Source organism: Pleurodeles waltl, chromosome 6 (assembly GCF_031143425.1).
Source record: "Pleurodeles waltl isolate 20211129_DDA chromosome 6, aPleWal1.hap1.20221129, whole genome shotgun sequence".
Classification (NCBI taxonomy): domain Eukaryota; kingdom Metazoa; phylum Chordata; class Amphibia; order Caudata; family Salamandridae; genus Pleurodeles; species Pleurodeles waltl.
The window spans coordinates 1,385,155,120-1,385,176,946 of record NC_090445.1 but is presented as its reverse complement, the minus strand read 5'-3'; the positions used below and the strand labels follow the sequence as shown (position 1 = coordinate 1,385,176,946).

General features: G+C 42.7%; 1 protein-coding gene and 1 long non-coding RNA gene across 3 annotated transcripts in view; one reads left to right on the top strand and one right to left on the bottom strand.

Moving 5' to 3' along the window:
- The window catches only part of EPHA8 (EPH receptor A8), a 1,152,754-nt gene that overhangs the window by 107,971 nt on the left and 1,022,956 nt on the right, over window positions 1-21,827 (bottom strand). The window contains exon 9 of the mRNA XM_069240710.1: window positions 18,814-18,881. Coding sequence (XP_069096811.1) covers window positions 18,814-18,881 — 68 coding nt within the window. The remainder of the gene's footprint in view (window positions 1-18,813; window positions 18,882-21,827) is intronic.
- Window positions 1-21,827, top strand: part of LOC138300869 (uncharacterized) — a 339,248-nt gene that overhangs the window by 309,050 nt on the left and 8,371 nt on the right. Inside the window, exon 3 of one of the 2 annotated variants that reach the window (XR_011205032.1) lies at window positions 14,936-14,996. The exons of the other annotated variant lie outside the window; for it this stretch is intronic. This is a non-coding gene — a long non-coding RNA (uncharacterized lncRNA). Of the gene's footprint in view, window positions 1-14,935; window positions 14,997-21,827 lie in introns of those variants that run through there. 2 annotated transcript variants of the gene reach the window in all.

Below are 21,827 nucleotides of genomic sequence, written 5' to 3'. Positions count from 1 at the left end.
CCACTGCAATGCCACCAACGACGCCTCTGGCCTGCACCGTCACCTGCCGACGCTGCACAGAGCTGCATTAACCCACTTTGCACCGCGACCCTGGTCTCACTGACGCCGTCATCGGACAACTTCACCGAGCCGCTGCTCGCACTGTCATCTGTGGTCCCCGTACTCCAGCATAGCCTACTCACACCGCAGCCTGGGCATCCCTGACGATGCTGATACTTGTGACACCGGTGACGCTGCCTGCACCGTGGCCTGTGGACATAGTTTGTGAGGTACACGAAGCAGCGTCCCGTCCCGCACCACAGCCCGGGTCCACCGACACAGCACCATCGACTTCAGTGTCATCACCAGGCATCCTGCCCACACTGTGGCCTATGGACACCGCTTATGAGGGTCATGAAGCACTGTCCTGTCCCACATCGCTGGCTTGGACCTACCGCCGACAGCGCTTCAGCAACGACGACCCCGCTGCATGCACCGTGACCTGGTGACACCGCACGTTGGACCGCCTGCTTCACACTGCAGCCCTGGTCACATCGATGCCACTGGATGCTGTCACCAAGACGCCTCCTGCACCGTGACCTGTGGGCACCACACATCGCATCGTCCCGCTTTGCACCGCAGCCCGGATGCCATCCACACCAGCACTCTTGACTTCATCAACCCGGAGTTCGATCCCCAAGGCGTGTGACTTCAAGGGCCCGACGAATCCCGCACTGACTCTGGACCCAACACCACTATCCAGAGCTCACCACGAGGCTAATCCACCACTAACCCTTTTGTGTTCGGGAGTGGCATGCTACTTGCCAAAAAGCACTTTGACACTTCATCAGGGGTAGTAAGCACTATATAAATACAATTACAATTATTAAAGCATCAAAAACATGTTGCCATACATATTTCCTTTCTTGTTATCACTGTTCATGTAGAAAAGCAGAGCAGAAAAAGGAAACCACATTTCATGTTTCGATTTTTAAAGTGCAGCTTTAATGATGCATGGTGACCTTCTTTTCCCCTGAGGCTGCTGACTATGGCAGCAGGCATTTGGATATGAGAACTCAACTGTAAATTACTGTTGAGCAGCTACATCATTTCTATATTTCAAGCAACAATGGATGTCACAAGTCACCTGTGATAAGGAAATTTGAGGCAGGCTTTCATACAAGGATTGCAGGCTCCTATGTATTAAATAACAAACATGATACACGTGTAACATTTTGTCATATAGTTAAAATCAAGCTATATTAGTGTCCAACAATAATTCATAGTATTGATCAGCAGGTTAGAACTCCTAAATAGGTTCCTTAAATTTATGATCAAATTGACAAGTCCTGTCCGTCTCATTTACAACATGCACCTGTACTTCATGGGGGGGGGGGGAGAATTCTATCATTCTTGTGAAAATCCACTGCAGTGGTCTCACCAAATACTAGTGTTCTTAAGTCCAGGAGTTTGACTCTCCTGTTATTAGGAGGGAGATAGAGTTTGTGCCATGCCATTCTTTGTCTATCAGAGACCCATTTTAGCAAAAACCAATATGCTGTTTAAGGAAGAAAAACATTTTCCCATCAATCTTATCAACAGAGTAGAAAAAAATTAAAGAGAAGCAGCACAACCATTTTAAATAATACAGTTTTGTCCACTACAGACAATGGCAGTGCTCCATGAAGGCCACTAAATCCTTCAATGCGACCAAGACTCTGACTATGTTACCATCCAACACCTAAGAAGGAGAGCCATAAATTTGTACACTCCGTTAAAATAAATATGACTTCTCATCAAATGCGCCCCAGTGACTGGAGTGGCGGGATGGTAGCTTGAGCTGTTCAGATTGGGAGCACATTAGATTTCCTCTTATTGAGCCAGAGTCAGGATGCCCCACTAAATTGCTCTAATATTTCCTGTAATGACAGTACCCCCTCTTCTATGCTCTGCCCATACTTTAGAAAATCATACACATATAGCAATATTGCCTGTATCTGCCCTGATATAGTTATGCCCATAGTATCAAACATTTGCCTAGCCACATTCTCCAGCGGATTCATTAGTAATGCAGAAGTAATGGAGAGACAGGAACCATGACACCTTCCTGTTTATACCAGGTAAGCCCAGGGACAGTGTGTCCAGAGACAGCAGTTGGTTCTCCATACAGAAGGTCTAACCAATGTGGGTTGCACTGGCTTCAGTTATTCTGGGTAGTATATAGTGTCATCCAGGCTTATTGGCCATCAGGGACCCACATATTCACACTCTACATTTTTGGTTGCCAGTTCCCCTGTCCCCTAATGTGCCCAGCCAGCCTTAATCCTATTCTTCTGCGCAGTGATATGGCTCTTTGGGGGTCATGGGTCATGTCTATTTTCTTCTGTCTTTATTTTCAGTCAGACTGGAAACAGGGGCATGAACTGAACTCCCTTGTCTCTCAGCTTGTGCTTAGCAGTAATGATTTTTTTTCTTATTGCCTTGTACCGCTGCAGTAAAATCAGTAAACATTGCTTTACTCCTCTTGTACATGAAATCCCTGGCTGCTCTCGTCTTCTGGAGCAGAACATCCATGCCACAGTAGTGTGACATTTGTACCACCACCAGTATTCGATTGGTACCTGGAAGATAGTGGACACCCTCACACACTCTTTGCCCATCATACTACTAGAAGGGTAGCTAGACACTTGGTGGCCACGTTTTCCCTCCACCTGTGTTCCAGGAAGGACACAATGTCCATGCTCATAACCAATTCTAGTAGGCAAATCATCTGGACATTATTTTGGTGTGAGTGACATTCTACATCCTTTACCTTATATTCCAGAAAGCTTATTTGTTTGGTCCTGTAGCTGTTGTTGCCAAAATTCCGGTTCGGGCAGACCTAAGCAAGTACGTTCTCAGTATTCTTGACTTTGCCTGGAATATCCTTAGGTTGTCACGTAACAGACCCACATCCATCAATTCTATATCATTACTTTGTTTCAATGCTGCTCTGATGTTGGTGATGGCATTAAGGTTTGGTCCATTTTCCACAAAAGAGCTGAACATTCAGACGACCACTCTGCCCAACCCTGTCAATGTCTGTGAGGATGCTTCTGCAGAATCCAATTCTTGTTCTTGTCCCCATGTGGGCTTCTGTCTCCCTATGGCAAGAGCTGCCATACAAACTGTGCAATTAAGTAATTCAAGCCCAATTAACCAGCACTATGTCAAGCATACAGATGGTGCGTGCGTATGGTAGGTGCTCAATATCTGCTGTCCTTTGGCATGAAGTCTCTATAGGAATGCGCTCTTACACCAACATTTATTCCTCACTACTCCTGAGTCAAGGATTTCTCATCCTCTTCGCTATGCAGTCCCAGCAGACCCTTACCCTTCGGGGCTCTTTCAGAGGCCAACACCTGCAACAGATTCACAAGGCCTATATCTTCCACCATTATCAACTCGTGGACCATAGGGGCACACAAGCAAGCAACAGCCTGAAGTCCCAGAGTGCTAATTGTCTCCACTAGACCTTGCAACCAAGTCAGGCTACCTTATCTTCTGATCTAGTTGTAAGGGACACCCAGATGACATATACTCAAGCAGAATTCATGCAGGAGTTTGTAAGGGATATCAGACCCACTTAAAAATAATCCTAGTCAGCCTTCTTGTTGGCCACGCCCCTTACAAGAAGTAGCCATCTTTGTACCATTCTATGAAAGATCAAAATTTCCTCTCTGTCCTTTTAATTGCATGATCTTGCAAGGTAAAAATTTGTAATAAGGGCTTGGCTCTTTGGTGGGTGAATGGACTTGAAATCAATAGTTTCCCACTTGCTTCCTTGTCGGAGTACAGCTAACTTTAAGCGATTAACTCATTTCAGTTGAAATGTGGTAGATGAGTTGAGGGGGACAGGCACTCCAATTCAGTCTGACATAGTAAATCATCTCCAATAACAAAACAATTTCATTTGTGGACAGTTGATTTTCCCCTGCAGTTTTTTTACTAGAAAAGGAGACTCGTGACCAGCAGTCGAAGGTGCTCCTAAAATCAATGCTGATTTGATCATTTGATGGATTTTAGTATATTCCGTGCCTTGCATAGTTTATGTGAAGGCAGCTCAGTACTCATCAGAATACCAAGGCATTGGGAACTAAAATATAATGGGACCAACTCGTAAAACTACCTATGATTGTGGGTGATTGCAAATGGCAACTCTAAAATACATTTGTGCTAGCTTAAAGCAAAGGCCGAATTGATAATCACCAGAGTTTGCCAACTCAATAATTTACTAGAAAGCCCTTCCTCAGTTCCAATACAATGAGTAATCAGTGCATCCCTCCGATTGGTACTAAATTATGTACTTGAAGCTTTCCCAGGGCAATTTACTAAAACAGTGGAAAAACTGCAATTCAAAGCTTATAAAAGAGTTTTCAGATTACCCCAATACATAAGAAACTGCATGATTAGATTGGAACTTGGCCTGGAAGGACAGAAGTGGGCCAACATGGGAGCTTTTCTGAAATATTACTACAGAATCATCATAGCTCTGCTCAATGCATTGAAATCCGCCCTCTGTCCTATCTTCGATTGGTGGAATTATATGCATTGCTACTTTCACACACTGCACTTAAAACTGTGCTGAAAAACCAGATAAAAACACTGTCAATGGCAAGTGACTTGGCCAAATTGAACAGCACATCAGTGATAGCTGCAGTGGCATCAATTTACAATAAACATCCATACCTTCTGACTGCAAAGCCATACTTAAAGTGCATGATTCAGAAAGTCTGTTTGACACAAATCATGGCTGCAAGGTTGTTGGCCCTCCAGATCAAATAAATGAACCCAAAATTGCATTCTCTTACCATGATTGTCAACTGTAGGATTTGTGGCTATAAAACTGAGGGCCGTATTTATACTCCGTTTGCGCCGAATTTGCGTCGTTTTTTTCGACGCAAATTCGACGCTAAACTAACGCCAACTAACGCCATATTTATACTATGGCGTTAGAGGCGTATAGCGCCAAAGTTCCCGGAATGTGCGTCATTTTTTAGCGTGAACCCCTTCCTTGCGTTAATGATATGCAAGGGAGGCGTTCCCGTCTAAAAAATGACTCCCAGGCCTTTACGTGGTATTTATACTCCCGGGCAAAAGAGACGCCCGGGAGTGGGCGTGGCTAAAAACGGCGCATTTGCGCCGCTTTTTAACGCCTGGGTCAGGCATGGCGTTAAGGGACAAGTGGGCTCAAAATGAGCCCAGAGTGCCCTCCCCTGCCCCCAGGGACCCCCCCTGCCACCCTTGCCCACCCCAGGAGGACACCCAAGGCTGGAGGGACCCACCCCAGGGACATTCAGGTAAGTTCAGGTAAGTATTATTTTTTTTTTTTTTAATAATTTTTTTTGGCATAGGGGGGCCTGATTTGTGCCCCCCTACATGCCACTATGCCCAATGACCATGCCCAGGGGACAGAAGTCCCCTGGGCATGGCCATTGGGCAAGGGGGCATGACTCCTATCTTTACAATGATAGGAGTCATGTTGATGGGGGATGGGCGTCGTTAAAAAATGGCGCAAGTCGGGTTAAGACGATTTTTTTGCCTCAACCTGACTTGCCCCATTTTAAGACGCCCTAACGTCATTTTTGCCCAACGCCGGCGCTGCCTGGTCTACGTGTTTTTTTTCCACGCACACCAGGCAGCGCCGGTCTGCTTGCGCCGGCTAACGCCATTCCATAAATACGGCGCCCGCATGGCGCTTCAGAATGGCGTTAGACGGCGCAAAATTTTTGGACGCTAAACTGCGTTAGCGCAGTTTAGCGTCAAAAAGTATAAATATGGGCCTGAGTAATTCAATCACCTATTATGCTCCTGTTCGGCACTGCTGAATGCATGTGGCACTTTGTTAAACCACTTTTATAAGCCATGGAATAAGAACCTATAGTAAGGCCAAGAATCATGACGGAACCTTGTGTCCTGAACAATTTGGAAAGTACATCAACCAACCACAAAATCTATTTAAAGAATGTAATAAGATTGGCAAGACTTATTACACCAGCAAATTTGAGTGGGGAAGCACCATTCATTTCCAGAAGTTGTGCAAGTCATAAATTGGTCGATATGGCAGCCATTACTTTTTCCATCATATTGCTGTTGTTCTTTTCACACCATTAGCACATGATAGGACCACCTCCCTCTGATAAATGTTTGCAGCTAATCGGAATACTTGTCTGAGAACACTCAGCCTGCTGCGGCATAGTGGCTACACCTGAAATCATGCACATTCCACTCCTGTCCACTGTACTGGTTTTGTTCTGGTGGAATAACTGCATTATTAGAAAATAAGCACACAATGATGGCCCGCATTGTTTCCAATCTGAGTTTCCTTATTCTTGTTTTTAAAACCGTAATATATGTCGGACATTTATGTTTTAAAAAAAAGATTTTAACTCTGATACTTTTCTGCAAAAAGAATTGATTGCTGCTATGTCCCATATTTCCCTTTTGGAATATTTAGACAAGCTGAAACCATGAACTATTTTAACAATTTTACATTTTGTGATGATTTTCCCTCCTATGACTCTGAATGTTTGTAAAGTTTTTAAATAATTGCAAAATAAACATTTATGATTGTAGACTCAAATATGGTAAATAAGATTATAAATCTCTTTACTGCTTACATAGAATACCATATTGATCCCCTAACATAAAAGACAAGAATAATATTTTCCCAAAACACAATAATGCCTTATATGTTCATAAGTGTAAACAAATGACAAATATAATGTTGCCTCCCTTACAAAACTAATCAACAGAGTTACTTTATGAGCCATTTCACAGGGTAGAAGTTTTTGGGTCCCCAAATTCCTCCAGAATATAAATTTACAGTTCCCTGGGATCATCATTCGGATTTCTGTTCAAGTTCTGTGAATCACATTGTAAATGTTGAAATTTTTTTTAAACCGTATCCCTCTATCTGGGAGTCTGATTAATCTTCTTTCTCTGTTCTGAGGGATGAGGAGGCAATTTTACCAGATTATTCAAATAAATTTCATTGCAACTCAATAGTCACACATTAAAACTCAAAGTCCAAATTAAAGTTTGAAAGGGATTTATTACAAACTCAAAGCCAAGGTTACATAAGTGAGTCTTAAAACAATAGAGTAGATGATCAAAATCACCAATGGGAAATTAAAGCATTGTATAATATTAAATCGAAGCAACATATAAAAGACCAAGACTTCGCTAGCAACAATGCATAAAATCTGGTAAAGTATGTGATGTCTGGATTCTAAAATGAAGTTCTCTTGCCTACCCATTACATCTAGCTCCTCAAATATTCTAATACAAAAAGAATATCTGAGAAAGTTTAGCAAACAGAACCTCTGCAGAAGATTCTGTACAAGAGAAGTGTGGTGGCATAAAGCCACATAGAAATTAAAGTATGAGGTCTATACTTCATAAAGGTCTGCTCTGAGCAAGGGACAAAGGGAATCTAAATCTCTCACCAACTAAACCACACATAAATCTCTATTCTTCCAGGTGTTATAACATCATAACAAAAACTCTTATTTGAAAAACAAAACCACAAATCAATTATAACTGACACTCTAGTCTTCTGAAGCCTTCGGCATTCAACCTTGGTACACCCTTGCGTCCAAGAATTTCAAAATGTTATAGCTGCCAATTCCAGGATACTCCTTTCATCCTGTAGTGTTGCTCTCAGGCTCTATTATCTGTCATGCACAACAAGCTCCTTGTTAATTTCATCACCTGCAGCTTTATAAAAACAAGCATTCACATTGAAGATTGCAACACACAAAAAGAATTCAGCCTTCACTTCAACCAAACTAAAATGAAGACAAATGTACTTTTAGTTCAATATGTTTTATACGTTATATTTGTTGAATACAAAATGTTTATAAAGAATAACATTTATAAAATACTATAACATAAACATTCTTGCAAACAATGATTAAATATGGCATACATAAAACATTAAATTAATTGTGCACTTTTACTAATATACTTCAGTGGACTACGTTCAACAATTTGTTTCACACATTACAAAAGAAAAATAACCACCCCTTCTTTTCATGTTTTGAGAGACATAATGGCATAGCCAGGTTATGCTCTTTCACTATTGTGAGTCAGTACTAATCCCCCAAAGACTATGAGCTTTCTTCTGTGTAATAACTTTTGAATTCCCCAGACTGTGACTACCGGTATCAGTCTGCTGGGTGTTTATTGATTCTTTAAATTAATCACCTTAAAGGAAAAATTGATAATTCCTTCCGTGAATCTACATTCTAAGACTTGACAAGCATATTTACTGTTTCATCTCTAAGTGGTTTCATTTTCTTCCTTCCTAGTGCTCAGTGATTGGCTGACAAGAATTGTTGAAGTAATTCTCTTAGCAGAAAGTGATGGCTGTGTCGTGTGCAACCCGAGCTATGGGCTAAAAATAGGATGTTAATTACCTACGAAGCTCTGGACCATTGTTATGTTATTTTCAGGTGCAGTAAGCACAACTGTTTGTCGAAACGTTCCCAAAAGAAGTGCAACCATATCAAACCAAACAAAAGAGGAATTGGATACTAAAGATAAAGGAATACATTAGAATACTGATTTAACCACATCCCCTCTGTCAGTGTAATTTTTATTACCTCTTTTATCCAATCACATTATGACTGTCTTGATATTGTTTTTTCTTACCCCATATCATATTTTCTTTCAGTGTGCATTTTATTTCCATGTGCCAGTTTTTACTTTTGTTGGATGTTTTTTGTTAAATACATACATTCATGGTAAAGTCTTGAGATGCTGAGATATGAGTAACTCATGAGGTGTTGTGACCTGGGTGTTTGGACACATTATTTAAGGAGAAATATTTTGTTGACAAAATATTGTGTCAAGAATAAGGAGGGCAAAAGTATTGTAAAGGTAAGTTTCTATGGGAAAGCAAAGTTCTACTATGCTTAGCTCCACATATATGTACCTTGACGTTATATATATCTTCATGGTGTCTATGTGGAATTAAGAATTGTAAATCCATACTTGCCTATTTGCACTTAGCTTCTTGATATTTTGGTCCTCAATATTGTTGACACAATATTCTGTCCATGTAATATTTTTGTTTTTTATATTTTGTCAGACAACTGTGACCTGTGTTAGGGGAACAAAATGCAATTTTTCTCATGTCCTACGTTGCATGCTTTGTACATTTACTTATGTTTAAGTTTTTGTGATTGTGAGATATGAGTAACTCATAGGTTGGCTGGACTTATATACTCTGAGTATGCGTATTTCGACTAAATATGGCTTGTAGACTGACTACATTCCCAGTAGGTTAATAATTGATTACTTATGTCTTAAGTAGTTAGGCCTTTTCATATTTCTAACTGGACATTCTGGCAATCGGCTGTGATTTGTGGATACAAATGTTGCTATATTGAGACCCCTTAAGCCACCTGGAAGGTGGAAAGTATGTATATGCATCATAAAATGGCCAAATACAGATGAATTTTGAATTTACACAAAAGAATGATCTGTCTTAATATGACCCTCTGAAAAAATCTTGCTATCGGTATTTATTTTTTATTTTTAAAAAATAAAATGTAAAAGTCTAACTCCAAAGCAGCCTACTGCTATTCCTTCAACATTGTTATCACAAAAAAAAATAATTACAAATATATAATTAAACTTAGTATTCATGTACTGCATTCCCTAGAAAAGAGACATTTTACAAGGGAGTTTCTGGTCCTAACTATTCAAAGGCAAAACAAAATTCATTTTGCTCAAACCTAGGGGCATATTTATTAAAACATCATGCAGCGCAGTGCAGCAAGTAACCTTGCTGCCCCACATGATAAGGACAGGGCAGGAATGTGAAGTACTTTACATTGTATGGCACATTCCTGTCTTTTCCCTGTTCTGGCACACATTGTGCTGCCTGGCACCAATGCAAGCACCCTTGCACCACTGTCGGTGCCTGCATTGTAAACATAATTGTTTTTGGCAGGAAGGGACACCAAAAGCAGTCCTGTGACACATTTTCCTTTTTCTATTGAGGAAGTAACAAGAAGAAGTAAAGATATTTCTCCCCATTACACCTAACTGGGGAGGCGTAGCTTTTTGATGCATTCCCAGATCTACCAGGAATGGTAAATCTGGGAATGCGCCAAAATCCGTGGGTGCATACATCAGAACACCCGCCCTCCAAACAAGAAACGCCTTCACGGGGCAGAGTAACGCAATGCAGAGATTTGTGCTGCATTGTGTTTCTCTAGATTTATCAAGTCTCACTTAAGAGGCACATTGCTTTTGTGCCCCGTTATGTGGTGCAAGGATGATGCAAGTCTTTATTAAATATGCCCCTTAATACCTAAACATTGAGTTTTTTTAATATTAAAGTTTTGAGTTGTATGTTTACTTCTACATTATACCACCTTTGTTACACTGTTGCTGCCTTCTCCTGTAGCTCAAGCAGTAGAGAGACAGCAAGTTCAACTCTAGTCACTATGAAGTCAACTGGATATTCAGCCACCTTGCCATGTCTTAAGGTCAATCCACATATTACTATTGTTTTCCATTCAGTGTCTTTGTGGGGGTAGGGTGCCACTGCCTTGATACGTATCCAGATGGCTTACCCAAGCATGTTTTGGAATGATTAAGTATGCTTCCTCCTAAATCCTCTCATTGGCCAAAACTTGAATCTAACCATTAGCCCATTATAACTTGTACTTACCTCCTTCCAGCTATATCACATATATTCAGATGACCTAGGCCACTGATCTTCAGTAGTGGACCAATGTTTGCCTGTAAATATATATATTGTTAGTTGTTGTGGCAGCAGGACTAAGGGAGGCAGCTGTGAGTGGCCTCAGGTAATAGCTGTGCAGGGTACAACTTGACACTGATGTGTATTTCATGATTCGTACCAACTGCATCCTCTAGGTATGTGACTTTTTTTTTAGCAATCACACTTTTCGCACATTCACTAATGCCTGATTTTTGCATGCTTTACCAGAACATTTACTACTATTTCTCCAGTGATGTTGTAAATCTATAAATTATGTGCTTTGCATCTAACAAAGTACTGGGTTGTGGACTTTGCCCAATAATTTTTATGGGTTATTTATTCTTAACCACTATATGCGGGTTGATTAGAGAAAACATTGAAGATTATCACAAGCTTTATAATCAACAATCAAATGTTCTCCTTCCACCTACTGTAGAATCCCAACTCTATCCTCTGCTAGCTCTGGGAAATACGATACAATTTGTGTCAAGAAGTAAAACACTGAAGGCATCATGTACTATTGGGCAGGCTGTAAATAGTTGGTGGCTGTAGCACACCAACTTTTAGGAACCTTCCTGGCATTTTTCAAAGTGGCCTATGTGTAGGAAGCTGGCTCTGTATATACTATACCAAAATGAAGTATAGTGTGCACAGAGTCCAGGGGTTCTCCAGAGGCTTAACAGAGGCTAAAGTAGATAATACTATTGCTCTCTTTTGTGGTAGTGTGGTTGAGCAGTTAGGCTTATCAGAGGGTAGTGCAAAGCATTTGTTGTACATACACAGTCAAGAAATGGCTACTGTCCCTGAGGGTGGCTACACCCTTCCTGTGCCCACTCCCTTTAAGGAGGTGGGCACATTCCTATCCCTATTGGTCCCTCTCCTCCAAAACAAGGTGGCGGATTCTGCAAGGAAGGGGTCACTTCAGCTCTGAACACCTTAGTAGTGGTTCTAGCTGCAGTGGTCACTCCTCCTTGATTTACCTACGTTTCTCACTGGACCTGCTGCCAAAAGTGGGGCTTGGTCCGGGGGTGAGCATCTCCACTAGCTAGAGTGCCTGGGGCACTGTAACAGGAGGCCTGATCCTTTGAGGCTCACCGCCAAGTGTTGCAGTTTCTGCAGGGGGGCATTGTGAAGCACCTCCACCAAGAGCAGACTTTGTTCCTGATCCTAGAGAGCACAAAGGCTCTCACCCCATGGGATCAGAAACTTGTCAGTTAGTGGCAGGCTGGCACAGACCAGTCAGCCTTACATCAGGGGGTTGGGTAAAATACAGGGGACTTCTCTAAGATGCGCTCTGTGTGCTTTTTACAATTAATATAACACTGGCATCAGTGAGGGTTTATTGTGCTGAGAAGTTTGATACCAAACTTTCCAGTCTTCAGTGAAGCTATCATGGAGCTGTGAAGCTTGTAATAATAAACTCCCAGCCTATGTACTTAACATGGCCACACTGCACTTAAAATGTCTAAGAATAGATGTAGACACTGTACGGGCATATTAATCATGCAGCTAAGCCCTCACCTGTGGTGTAGTGCACTCTGCCTTAGGGCTGTAAGGCCTGCTAGAGGGGTAACTTACCATGCCACAGGCAGTGGTTTGTGGGCATGGCACCCTGGCAGGGCTGCCATGTGGATTTTATCTTTTTCTCCCCACCAAAACACACAATCTGCAATGGCAGTGTGCATGTGTTTGATGAGGGGTCCCTTGGGGTGGCACAATACATGCTGCAACTCTTAGAGACCTTCCCTGGCCGCAGAACCCCTGGTAGCATTGTTATGTTTTACAAGGGATTTAGATGTGTGCCGGGGGTGCGCCAATTGTGGAAACAATGTTATAGTTTCGGGAGAGAACACTGGGGCTGGTACCTGGCTAGCAGGATCCCAGCACACACTCAGTCAAGTTAGCATCAATATCAGGCAAAAAGTGTGGGGGGGGGAGTAACCATGCCAAAAACATCACTTTCCTACACTATGGGCCTCATTCTGACCCTGGCGGTCTATGACCGCCAGGGTGGAGGCCGGCTGAAGCACCGCCAACAGACTGGCGGTGCTTCATTTTGAATTCCGACCTCGGCTGTGAAGCCGCGGTCGCCCAGCCGGGTCCGGTGGTTTTCCACCGGATTTCCCCCGGCTGGGGGAATCCTCCATGGTGGCGCTGCTTGCAGCGCCGCCATGGGGATTCCGACCCCCTTCCCGCCATCCTGTTCCTGGCGGTTTTTACCGCCAGGAACAGGCTGGCGGGAACGGGTGTCGCATTGCAGACAGTGAAAATCGCAACACCGTCGCACCCCTGCAACTCCGCCGGCTCCATTCGGAGCCGGCTTCATTGTTGCAGGGCCTTTCCCGCTGGGCTGGCGGGTGCTCCTTTGGCCGGCGCCAGCCGGCCCAGCGGGAAAGCCAGAATGGCCTCTGCGGTCTTTTGACCGCGGTGCGGCCAAGTGGCGGTTCCCGCCCCGCCGAAATCGGAATGAGGGCCTATGTCCTAATAAGTTTTGTCAGAAATTGAGTATTCATAGAAGGTCACTAAACCTCCTGCCTCAGATATGTTAATGAGGAAGGACAGAGTTCTAAATGGCTACAAATGTAGGATGGAGGCCAGCAATGGAGAGTAGATCTTAGATCCTATGTCCACGTTCTCTTTCTCTGGATGTTAACATTTTAAAGTTACTTTTAAAATTAAAATGTTGACATCCAGAGAAGAAATTGGGGGGCATACAGCCAGATCTGTTGCAGAGTGTTAGCAGACTGAGTAGTTATTTTATACTTTATATTTTACTGCCAAAATGACCAAGGTCCTCCCTAGGTAGAAACATGTAAAGAAGAGAAGGAACAACGAAACCACAATAACTGTGGTGGTGTAAAGGATACCAGTGCTTAATTTGTAAAATAATAAGTGCCAGGCCCAAGCTATTTCTTAGGAGGAGAGGGCAGCGTGGAACATCTACGGTGCCTGCTAGTGCTGCTAACACCTGTACCAATGATTTCTACTTACAATTACAGTCCTACAAATGTGACAGTTTAGACCACGCTAAATAACCCAAACCTGCACGAATGGTATGAGCAACCTGGTACTATTATTTTTGGGATTGTATATGGAATTTTAAACACTGTGCTTGTGTGCTTTTATAAAAGAAATAGACACGCAGCTCCTCTATGTGGTGGAGTGTCATAATTAGGTGCCAGTGTTATGAAGTAACTGAAACACACTGATCTGCAATCAATCTATAACAGTTTGATTAAGAAGAAGAATGTCTCCGAAAATACATTAGTTTTAGGCCATTTACTGGGAAGAGGCACAATCATCTGGTTCTCAGTATTACTGTTAAAGAAGTGGTCAGGGTTCTTTTTTGATCTCTATAATAAACCACTGCCTCATTTTAGTTGGTATCAATGTTCCAGAGGGATTGGTCATTGCCGCAGATTAAAAGAAATAACATTGTGCGTCAGAGAAACTCTGCTGGGATTAGGCAGATTTTCCACAGGGAATACGATGTTCTTTGTCAGCATTGCCTGTTTTTTGTCTTTAGTCACATATTAATTATTTGTACATAACAGTTCAACATTGTGTTATGATACTTAACTCTTTCCTGGCAAATATATGCTGCATGACAGGTATTGTGCAGCAGGTATTGTGTAACAGTGCATAAGAAATGGACAGATTGAATTTTTTTTTATCATCAGTGATGTTGTAATATAAAATGAATCTGTCCACAATATACCACTACTACTACTAGTACTACTAGTACTACTACTACTATTAATAATAATAATAACGATAATAATACACAATATTTAAGTTTTTTAATCTAGTGCTGCATATTATACTCTTTCTGTTTTTAGGAGATGTAAATAAGATATATGACAGGCAATAGCCTGTTAATTTTTTTGTGTAGGATTCCAATAGTTCATATAGTGCTCAATAAAGGCATTTATTGTTTTCTTGCAGCGTGGTTGATCTTGTAATAAACAGTTAACCATCGCACTGCCAATGCTAGAGCCTGTCAAAGTCACACCAATTTGGTTTCCCTTTGCTTGTTGTAATTGGCAGATCTTCACTGGGATGATACTGGGAATGTAACTGAACTAAAAGATCTTCTGACCTTTCTAGTTCTGCATATTTCGTGTAATATTTTTGTTTTCTTACACTTATGCTTCTTGTTTAATTTTCTCTCACCAGGGAACTAATTCAACCAGAAAATTCCTCAGGGTAACTGCTTATCTGGATGTACACTATAGCCCCTTGCACTGGATATATTCACCTTGTGACTTTAAAATTAGGGATGGGCAAAATATTCTAACCGCCGGCAGAATTCACAGAGCTTTTGCCACTCCTCATTCAACTTGGAGTGCAGACTTGTGGCAAAACTGAGGTAACCGCTGCATGGCGGAGCTCTTTCGCATGTGTGGCTCATAACATTAAGTTGGCGAGCGCGAGTGAGAATTTGCACCCCCTAGCACAATTTTTGGGTGCCAGAACAACTTCCAGCATGATTTCTCAATGCAGGCCGTCACTCCAGGTCACTACTGCTCAAGTTGAGAAAGCTGACACTCGTGTTGAGAAAGCTGGCGCTCAAGTAGAAAATCTACTCGAGCAACAGAAAGAAGCACCGCCATCTGACATGCCGGATGGTGCTGTTCACACTGATTTTACATGGTGGGACTAGCTCTCAGCACTAAAAATTAGCGCTAGCAGCTCATCTCAAATTCCACCACTCACTTAATGCTGGAGAATCTCATGGAGTTTTCAGGTAACTCAGCAGAATTCCACGGACTGAAATTCCACGAGTTATTCCCAGGCCTATTTATAAACTGTGTGTAATGAATATTCAGCAGGTATGCTGTGTGACCAGCTTTTGTATAGCAGGGCAAAACACCTATACAGTTATCACACAGGCAACTGCCCAAGCCGATTTCATGTAATAATTGTAATGTTCACATTGTTATGCATACTGCGCATGGAAAAATTGCAATTTCATTCAAGGCTATATTGATTTTGCTGTTATCCATGAGGCCTCCTTCAAAAATGAAAGACCAGAATGAATGAGAAATTCAGTGATCAGTGTGGTACTCATCCTTCCTTTTAATTCCTAACTATAGACATGTATCCTTTTGTATTGTTTCTTCTTCAATGCTATTCAAACATGCGTCAATTTAAAACTTCTAATTGAATATTCCCTAAAACTTACATTAAAAAGTGAATTTCTTACTTTATTAGCTACAACTACTGCTGCATGACCAATACACCGCTGATTTGTGGTTATGCAAATAACAAATAAATCAACCTTTTATATGTATCGCAAAAAAGTTTCAGTACTCTGACACACAATTTGTAAGACATTTTTATCTATGTTGATTTCTTCATTAATAAAACCATATGTTTGAATATTGATATTTTTTGAGGTTGTCAGACTTGTCTCTTACAATGTTCTAAAATGTATTTGTTTAACAGCAGTATTGATTTCTAGAAAATTCAAGACTGATAACTTCAAAAACCTTTACCAGGCAGCCAGCATGTGCTCCCAATAAAGATATCGAGGATGACATCTAATTGAAACATCATCTTAATCAGGATACGGTTGAAATGGGCCACATTAGTCAGATGTGGTTGCATCTAAAAACGCTCTACAGTTTCTGAAGTAGATGTGAGCTGTTCAGAGCAAGCTAAATTCAAACAGAATAATTTCGCCTTGTTCATGTTTAATTACTGTACTATCAAAGAAGGCAATGAGTGGATGACTAAAAAGGTAAAGGAAAGGCAAAGGTAGTAAAAGAACCAGAGAAAAGGGGGGATAGAGGGAGTGGAATGATACCCGATTATCATGGTCAGAATATTATATGCCATAAATTAGTGTCTTAAATATAGTTTACAAAAATATTGACACATTTGAGTTAATAATTGAAAGTCTACACCCAATGGGAAAAAATGTGTAGATGATATTCAGGCATTTATATTTATGTCACACTATGTCTATGAGCAATAGTCTGACAAACAACCATATCAAAAGAAGTGACCGATAGAAAAAGATGGACACAGACTGTAAGAAACAAAGCAAAAGGTGTCATTGAAACTAGGTTGGAGATATGTCTGGCAGCAGGAGAGGCAAACTGAAAGAAAGAGAAGGAACAAGAGGAGTGAAATGGTGGTAGATTAAACGCTAAAATCATATACTAGTTTCGCTTTAAAATGGAAGAAATTAAAAGAGATAAAGAAGAAAGAGACAGACTGACAGGACGAGCAGGAAAGGGAAAGGTAGGTAAAATGAATAAGCAAAGATAATTCAGCAAGTGTGAAGACACGGAAGAGTAGATATGAGAGAAGAAAAGGGGGGCATGATCAAATGAGTGGAAAGAGTGCACAACAGCAGCGATGCAAAAAATAGATTTTGCATAAAGGAAGTTCTGTGTGTGCTTGAGAGAGAGAGGGAAAGAAAAAGACAAAGAGGAAGAGAAAGAGAGAGACGAGGAAAGGAAAGGAAAGAGTGAGAAAGAGTTAGCCTTGAAGAGACAAATGAACTACAAAGTAGGTCCATCGTTCATCACTAACTGAATTGAATACTCGCATGGCAAAAATGCTATATTCTCACAATAACGAATGGGACATTGAGGCCACTAAAGACACTGTAAGTATAATGGCATAGCACTTTTATGAATGGAAAGAGCAGATGAAGGTTCTGGTACAATGTTCAGCAATTGGGAACCTACTATCAGCATACGGAAATATATGTGTTAGGATGACATCTGTTTTTGTGCAATACTCTCTGAGTAACTGTCATTGTGAAATAAAGAACACAGAAATAAAAGAATATAAGTCATTTGTGTAACATGCAATAGAATTGCTAGCAAGTAACCAGCATAAAATATCAACATTCATGACATGTAAATCTTATCTCCGCCAATCAGGCTTAGAATGCTGCAACCAACTATTGTAGTTTGCCTGTATTTTAGGTTAAGCAGACGGGTCATAACGCAAAGACACTTGGGGGCATATTTATAATCCGTTTGCGCCGGAATTGCGTCGTTTTTTTTTACGCAATTCCGACGCAAAACTAACTCCATATTCATACTTTCGCGTTAGACGCGTCTAGCGCCAAAGTCCATGGAGTTTGCGTCATTTTTTAGCGTGGACACCTACTTTGCGTTAATGATATGCAAGGTAGGCGTTCCCGTCTAAAAAATTGACTCCGAGGCATGTGCGCCATATTTACACTCCCGGGCAAAATTCACGCCCGGGAGTGGGCGGGTCAAAAAAAATGACGTACGGCCGCTTTTGCGCCGTTTTTTAGCGCCTGGAAAAGGCAGGCGTTAAGGGACCTGTGGGCTCTGAAGGAGCCCAGAGGTGCCCTCCCATGCCCCCAGGGACACCCCCTGTCACCCTTGCCCACCCCAGGAGGACACCCAAGGCTGGAGGGACCCATCCCAGGGACATTAAGGTAAGTTCAGGTAAGTCATTGTTTTTTTTTTTTTTTTGTGGCATAGGGGGGCCTGATTTGTGCCCCCCTACATGCCACTATGCCCAATGACCATGCCCAGGGGACAGAAGTCCCCTGGGCATGGCCATTGGGCAAGGGGGCATGACTCCTGTCTTTGCTAAGGCCGGACTCAAGCCGGCGCTAATTTTTTTGACGCAAAACTGCATTAGCGCAGTTTTGCGTCAAAAAGTATAAATATGGCCCTTGGACTATCTGGTTACTGTGTTTAGCGAGGCTAATAGCGTTATTACTGCACTTGGTCGGGATGAATCACCCCTTTTCTTGTTTGTGTCCTTAGTTTTGGTTTAGACACATTAGTGTGAGACTGAAGATTAAGACCCATTAAGCCGCTTTTCAGACATCACAAACCACTATTAACAGATTGAACAGTAGATGACAAAACTTAAATAAAAATATAATGATGATGAATATCACCGTAATTACGTATGCAGATTACATCAATAATTTTCGTCTACCCAATGACGAAACAAGGCATGCATTTTTGATAAATTTTACAGACTTTCAGAATTTGAAATGATTTGTTTATCTGCTGTTTAGAATCACTGCGCTAACTGGCCCAACTTACCCTGTCCATTTTGGTAGTGCATCTTCTCTTCATCGGAATCCTGGAAAGCCTTGCTGTAACCACAATGTCTACAGAAAAATACCAAGTAAAACATTGAAGCCCCTGGGACATTTTCTCACACATGCAACATAATTTCTGCATCACATGTAGATTATAAACCAGAGCTCATGTCAAGATCAGCTTGGATTTTTAAACTGACTTTTCAGACTTCTTGGCTGTGTACAGCTGATTGAGACATATGTTTAATATCAATAACATTGTCTTCATGGAAATCATGTGAAAGGAAACATCGCTTTTCAAACACTAAGTATAACTATACAATTCCTTCCTAGTAGAGCATTGGCAACGTTGGTGTAAACAATGGCCCCAAAGCATTACAACTTGACTCAATAGACAAAAACCATGCTCAAACACAGAAATTATAGTTATGTGGAGCAACATAAGGTTGGCACTTTCAGGGGTATGCCATCTCTTTAAACCCCCAAGGACCTCAGGGGACACAAGCCCCCAACAAACATCACGCCAGGAGGTGCAGATGCTGCTTCCTGCATGAGGGAGTGGGACCTCCCTTCAATACAATAAAAGTGCTCTGCAATCCTGCGGCGTGGGACATCCTGTTGGCCTTTTTGGGGGGATGCCATCTCTTTGATCCACCAAGGTCCTCAGGGGGCTCACTCCCCCCAATGGACATCCTGCCAGGAGACATAGGTGATGCTTCCTGCCTGAGAGGGCAGGACCTCCATAGAATTTGCTAAAAGAGCTCTGCAATCCCACGGTGTGTTATTGCACTTTTGGGGGCTCACCTGCTCTTTGCCCCCCTAAAACCTCAGGGGACTCACTCCCCCAATGGATATTGCACCAGGATGTGCACGTGATGCTTCCTGCCTGGGGGAGTGGGGTCTCCCTTGCACGTGATAAAAGAGCTCTGAAGTCCGGCTTCGCAGGATATCTTGTTTGCACTTTTGGGGTCATGCCATCTCTCTGCCATCTCTCTGACAACCAAAGACCTCAGGGGATTCACTACCCCAATGGTCATCACACCAGGAGGCCCAGGTGATGCTTCCTGCCTGAGGGGAAGGGGCCTCCCTTCAATGCACTAAAAGTGGTCTGCAATCGTGCGGCACGGAGCGTGTGCGGGCCGCACCCCGGGCAAAGCCTGGGCCAAGGGCGGGCCCATCCTGTGCCAGTCAGCTCCAGGAAGAGGGAGGGCAGGGCCACCTCCCATTGGCCCCTCTATCCAGTACATGGTGATTATTCTACCTCGGCTTCACTGGGCAGCAGATAACAGTACCATCTAACTACGTGTAAGCAAATGAACTTTGGAGAGTGGCCAGTTGCTTATGGTGTGATTGCGAGCCCTTGCCAGATGGGGTGATATTCGGGACAGATTGGGCCTCATTTTTTTTTTAAATAGGGAAGAGCCACAACTGGGGTTCCCTCTGCCAAGTGCACACTATGAATTGTTTGCCTTGCCATACTTTTGCTAAAAGACGGTGCTGGCCTATTGCTACCTGACTAGCTACTCCTTTCTGTTTTTCTGACCTTTGACCATTCCATTGCTTGCTCATTGGTTTGTTTGTCAGATTTAGAGGCTGCAGCGATAAGGCTGGCATAAAATGGGGAAGCGGAGACCAGTAGAATGTTGAGCCAAGGTGGGGACGAACACTACCCTAGATAAGTTCATCCAGAAAGCGGTGCGCCTGATTAGAAATGAGACTGATTTGTTTGAGAGATGCCTATCTATATCTCCTGCAACACCTAGGACTGATTGTGGACTATCTCCAACTCCAGCCTGCACTCATACGCCATGGTCAGAACCATCTGGCTCTAATCAAACCACCAAGACCCGACAGAAGGCGAATACCCCTTCTGAGGAACCAGAGCAGGTTGCTCTGAATTCTACCAGTCCTGCACCATGCTCCAGGAGGACTGTTACAACTAAACGTATAGGGGGCAAATGGAGGAGGGAGACAGAGAGTTCTAAAGCTAAGAGGCTATTTCCTGCAACACAGAGGATGTGAAGGGTGGCCTGATGGTCATGCCTCGGGAAGAAATGCAGGCCCTCTGTGACAAGTTGCTGTCAGGTGTTAATGAGTGCCTAGAGCTCATCAACCAGCTGATGGGAAAAACTGAAGCCGAGATCAGATCCTTGAGGGATACAACCCACCTAATCACCCAATGCCCAAATCTGGACAGCAGTCTCCAGTCGGTAGGAAAAATAGTGTCACGGAGGGTGGAGTGGGCCAACCTGTGGCCCTTAAATTGTGCCCACCCCCAAAGGATAGTAACTTTCTCCCAAAGGTGATAGGTGGCATGGGGCAAGGACCGGCAGGACAAGAGGTGGGCGCAAAGGAGGAAGGGGGAGCGGGTGGATGGCCTGTGCAGAAAGGCATGTAGCACTGTGGCAGGAGGATCCTATATTGAAGTTGCCCCTAAAGGCCTGCCTGTATGTTGATATATTGTCTAATGTTCGCGACCTAGCAGAAGGTACTGGGGAATCATTTAGCCAGCTTAAAAACAAGACGTTGCACTGGCTTTGTTCCTATGCTGGTTTTTCCTACGCAGATGCATGGCAAATCCTGGTGGTCAGGAGAGTTGCCTGGGTAAGGCCCCTCCCCAAGTCACACAGCTGTGACTGTGCTGTTGTGAACTTTAGGGACCAGCAATCGTACATTGCTTACTCACTTTCAGGGCACTATCAAAACAGGTAGGATCTAACATAATTTTGAAACCCCTGGGCTTTTTCTATTGGCATTTGAGTGAGAGGAGGATTGTTTAGTTGCACAGCCACCAAGAATAGGCCATCTTAATAGATTATAGGGGGCAGATTCCTGCCACATAGCAACTTTGTTCCACCAAATCCTCCTTCTCTGCTAGCAGAAGTAGGCTGTCATCCAGGATGGTCTTGCAACTAATGGGAGGGTGGGCATGCAAGCAACAGAAGCAATGCCCCCCCATCTAGATTGGTGTTTTCTGCCCAAGAGCAGCGAGCATACCTAGGTATTCTGGGCGCA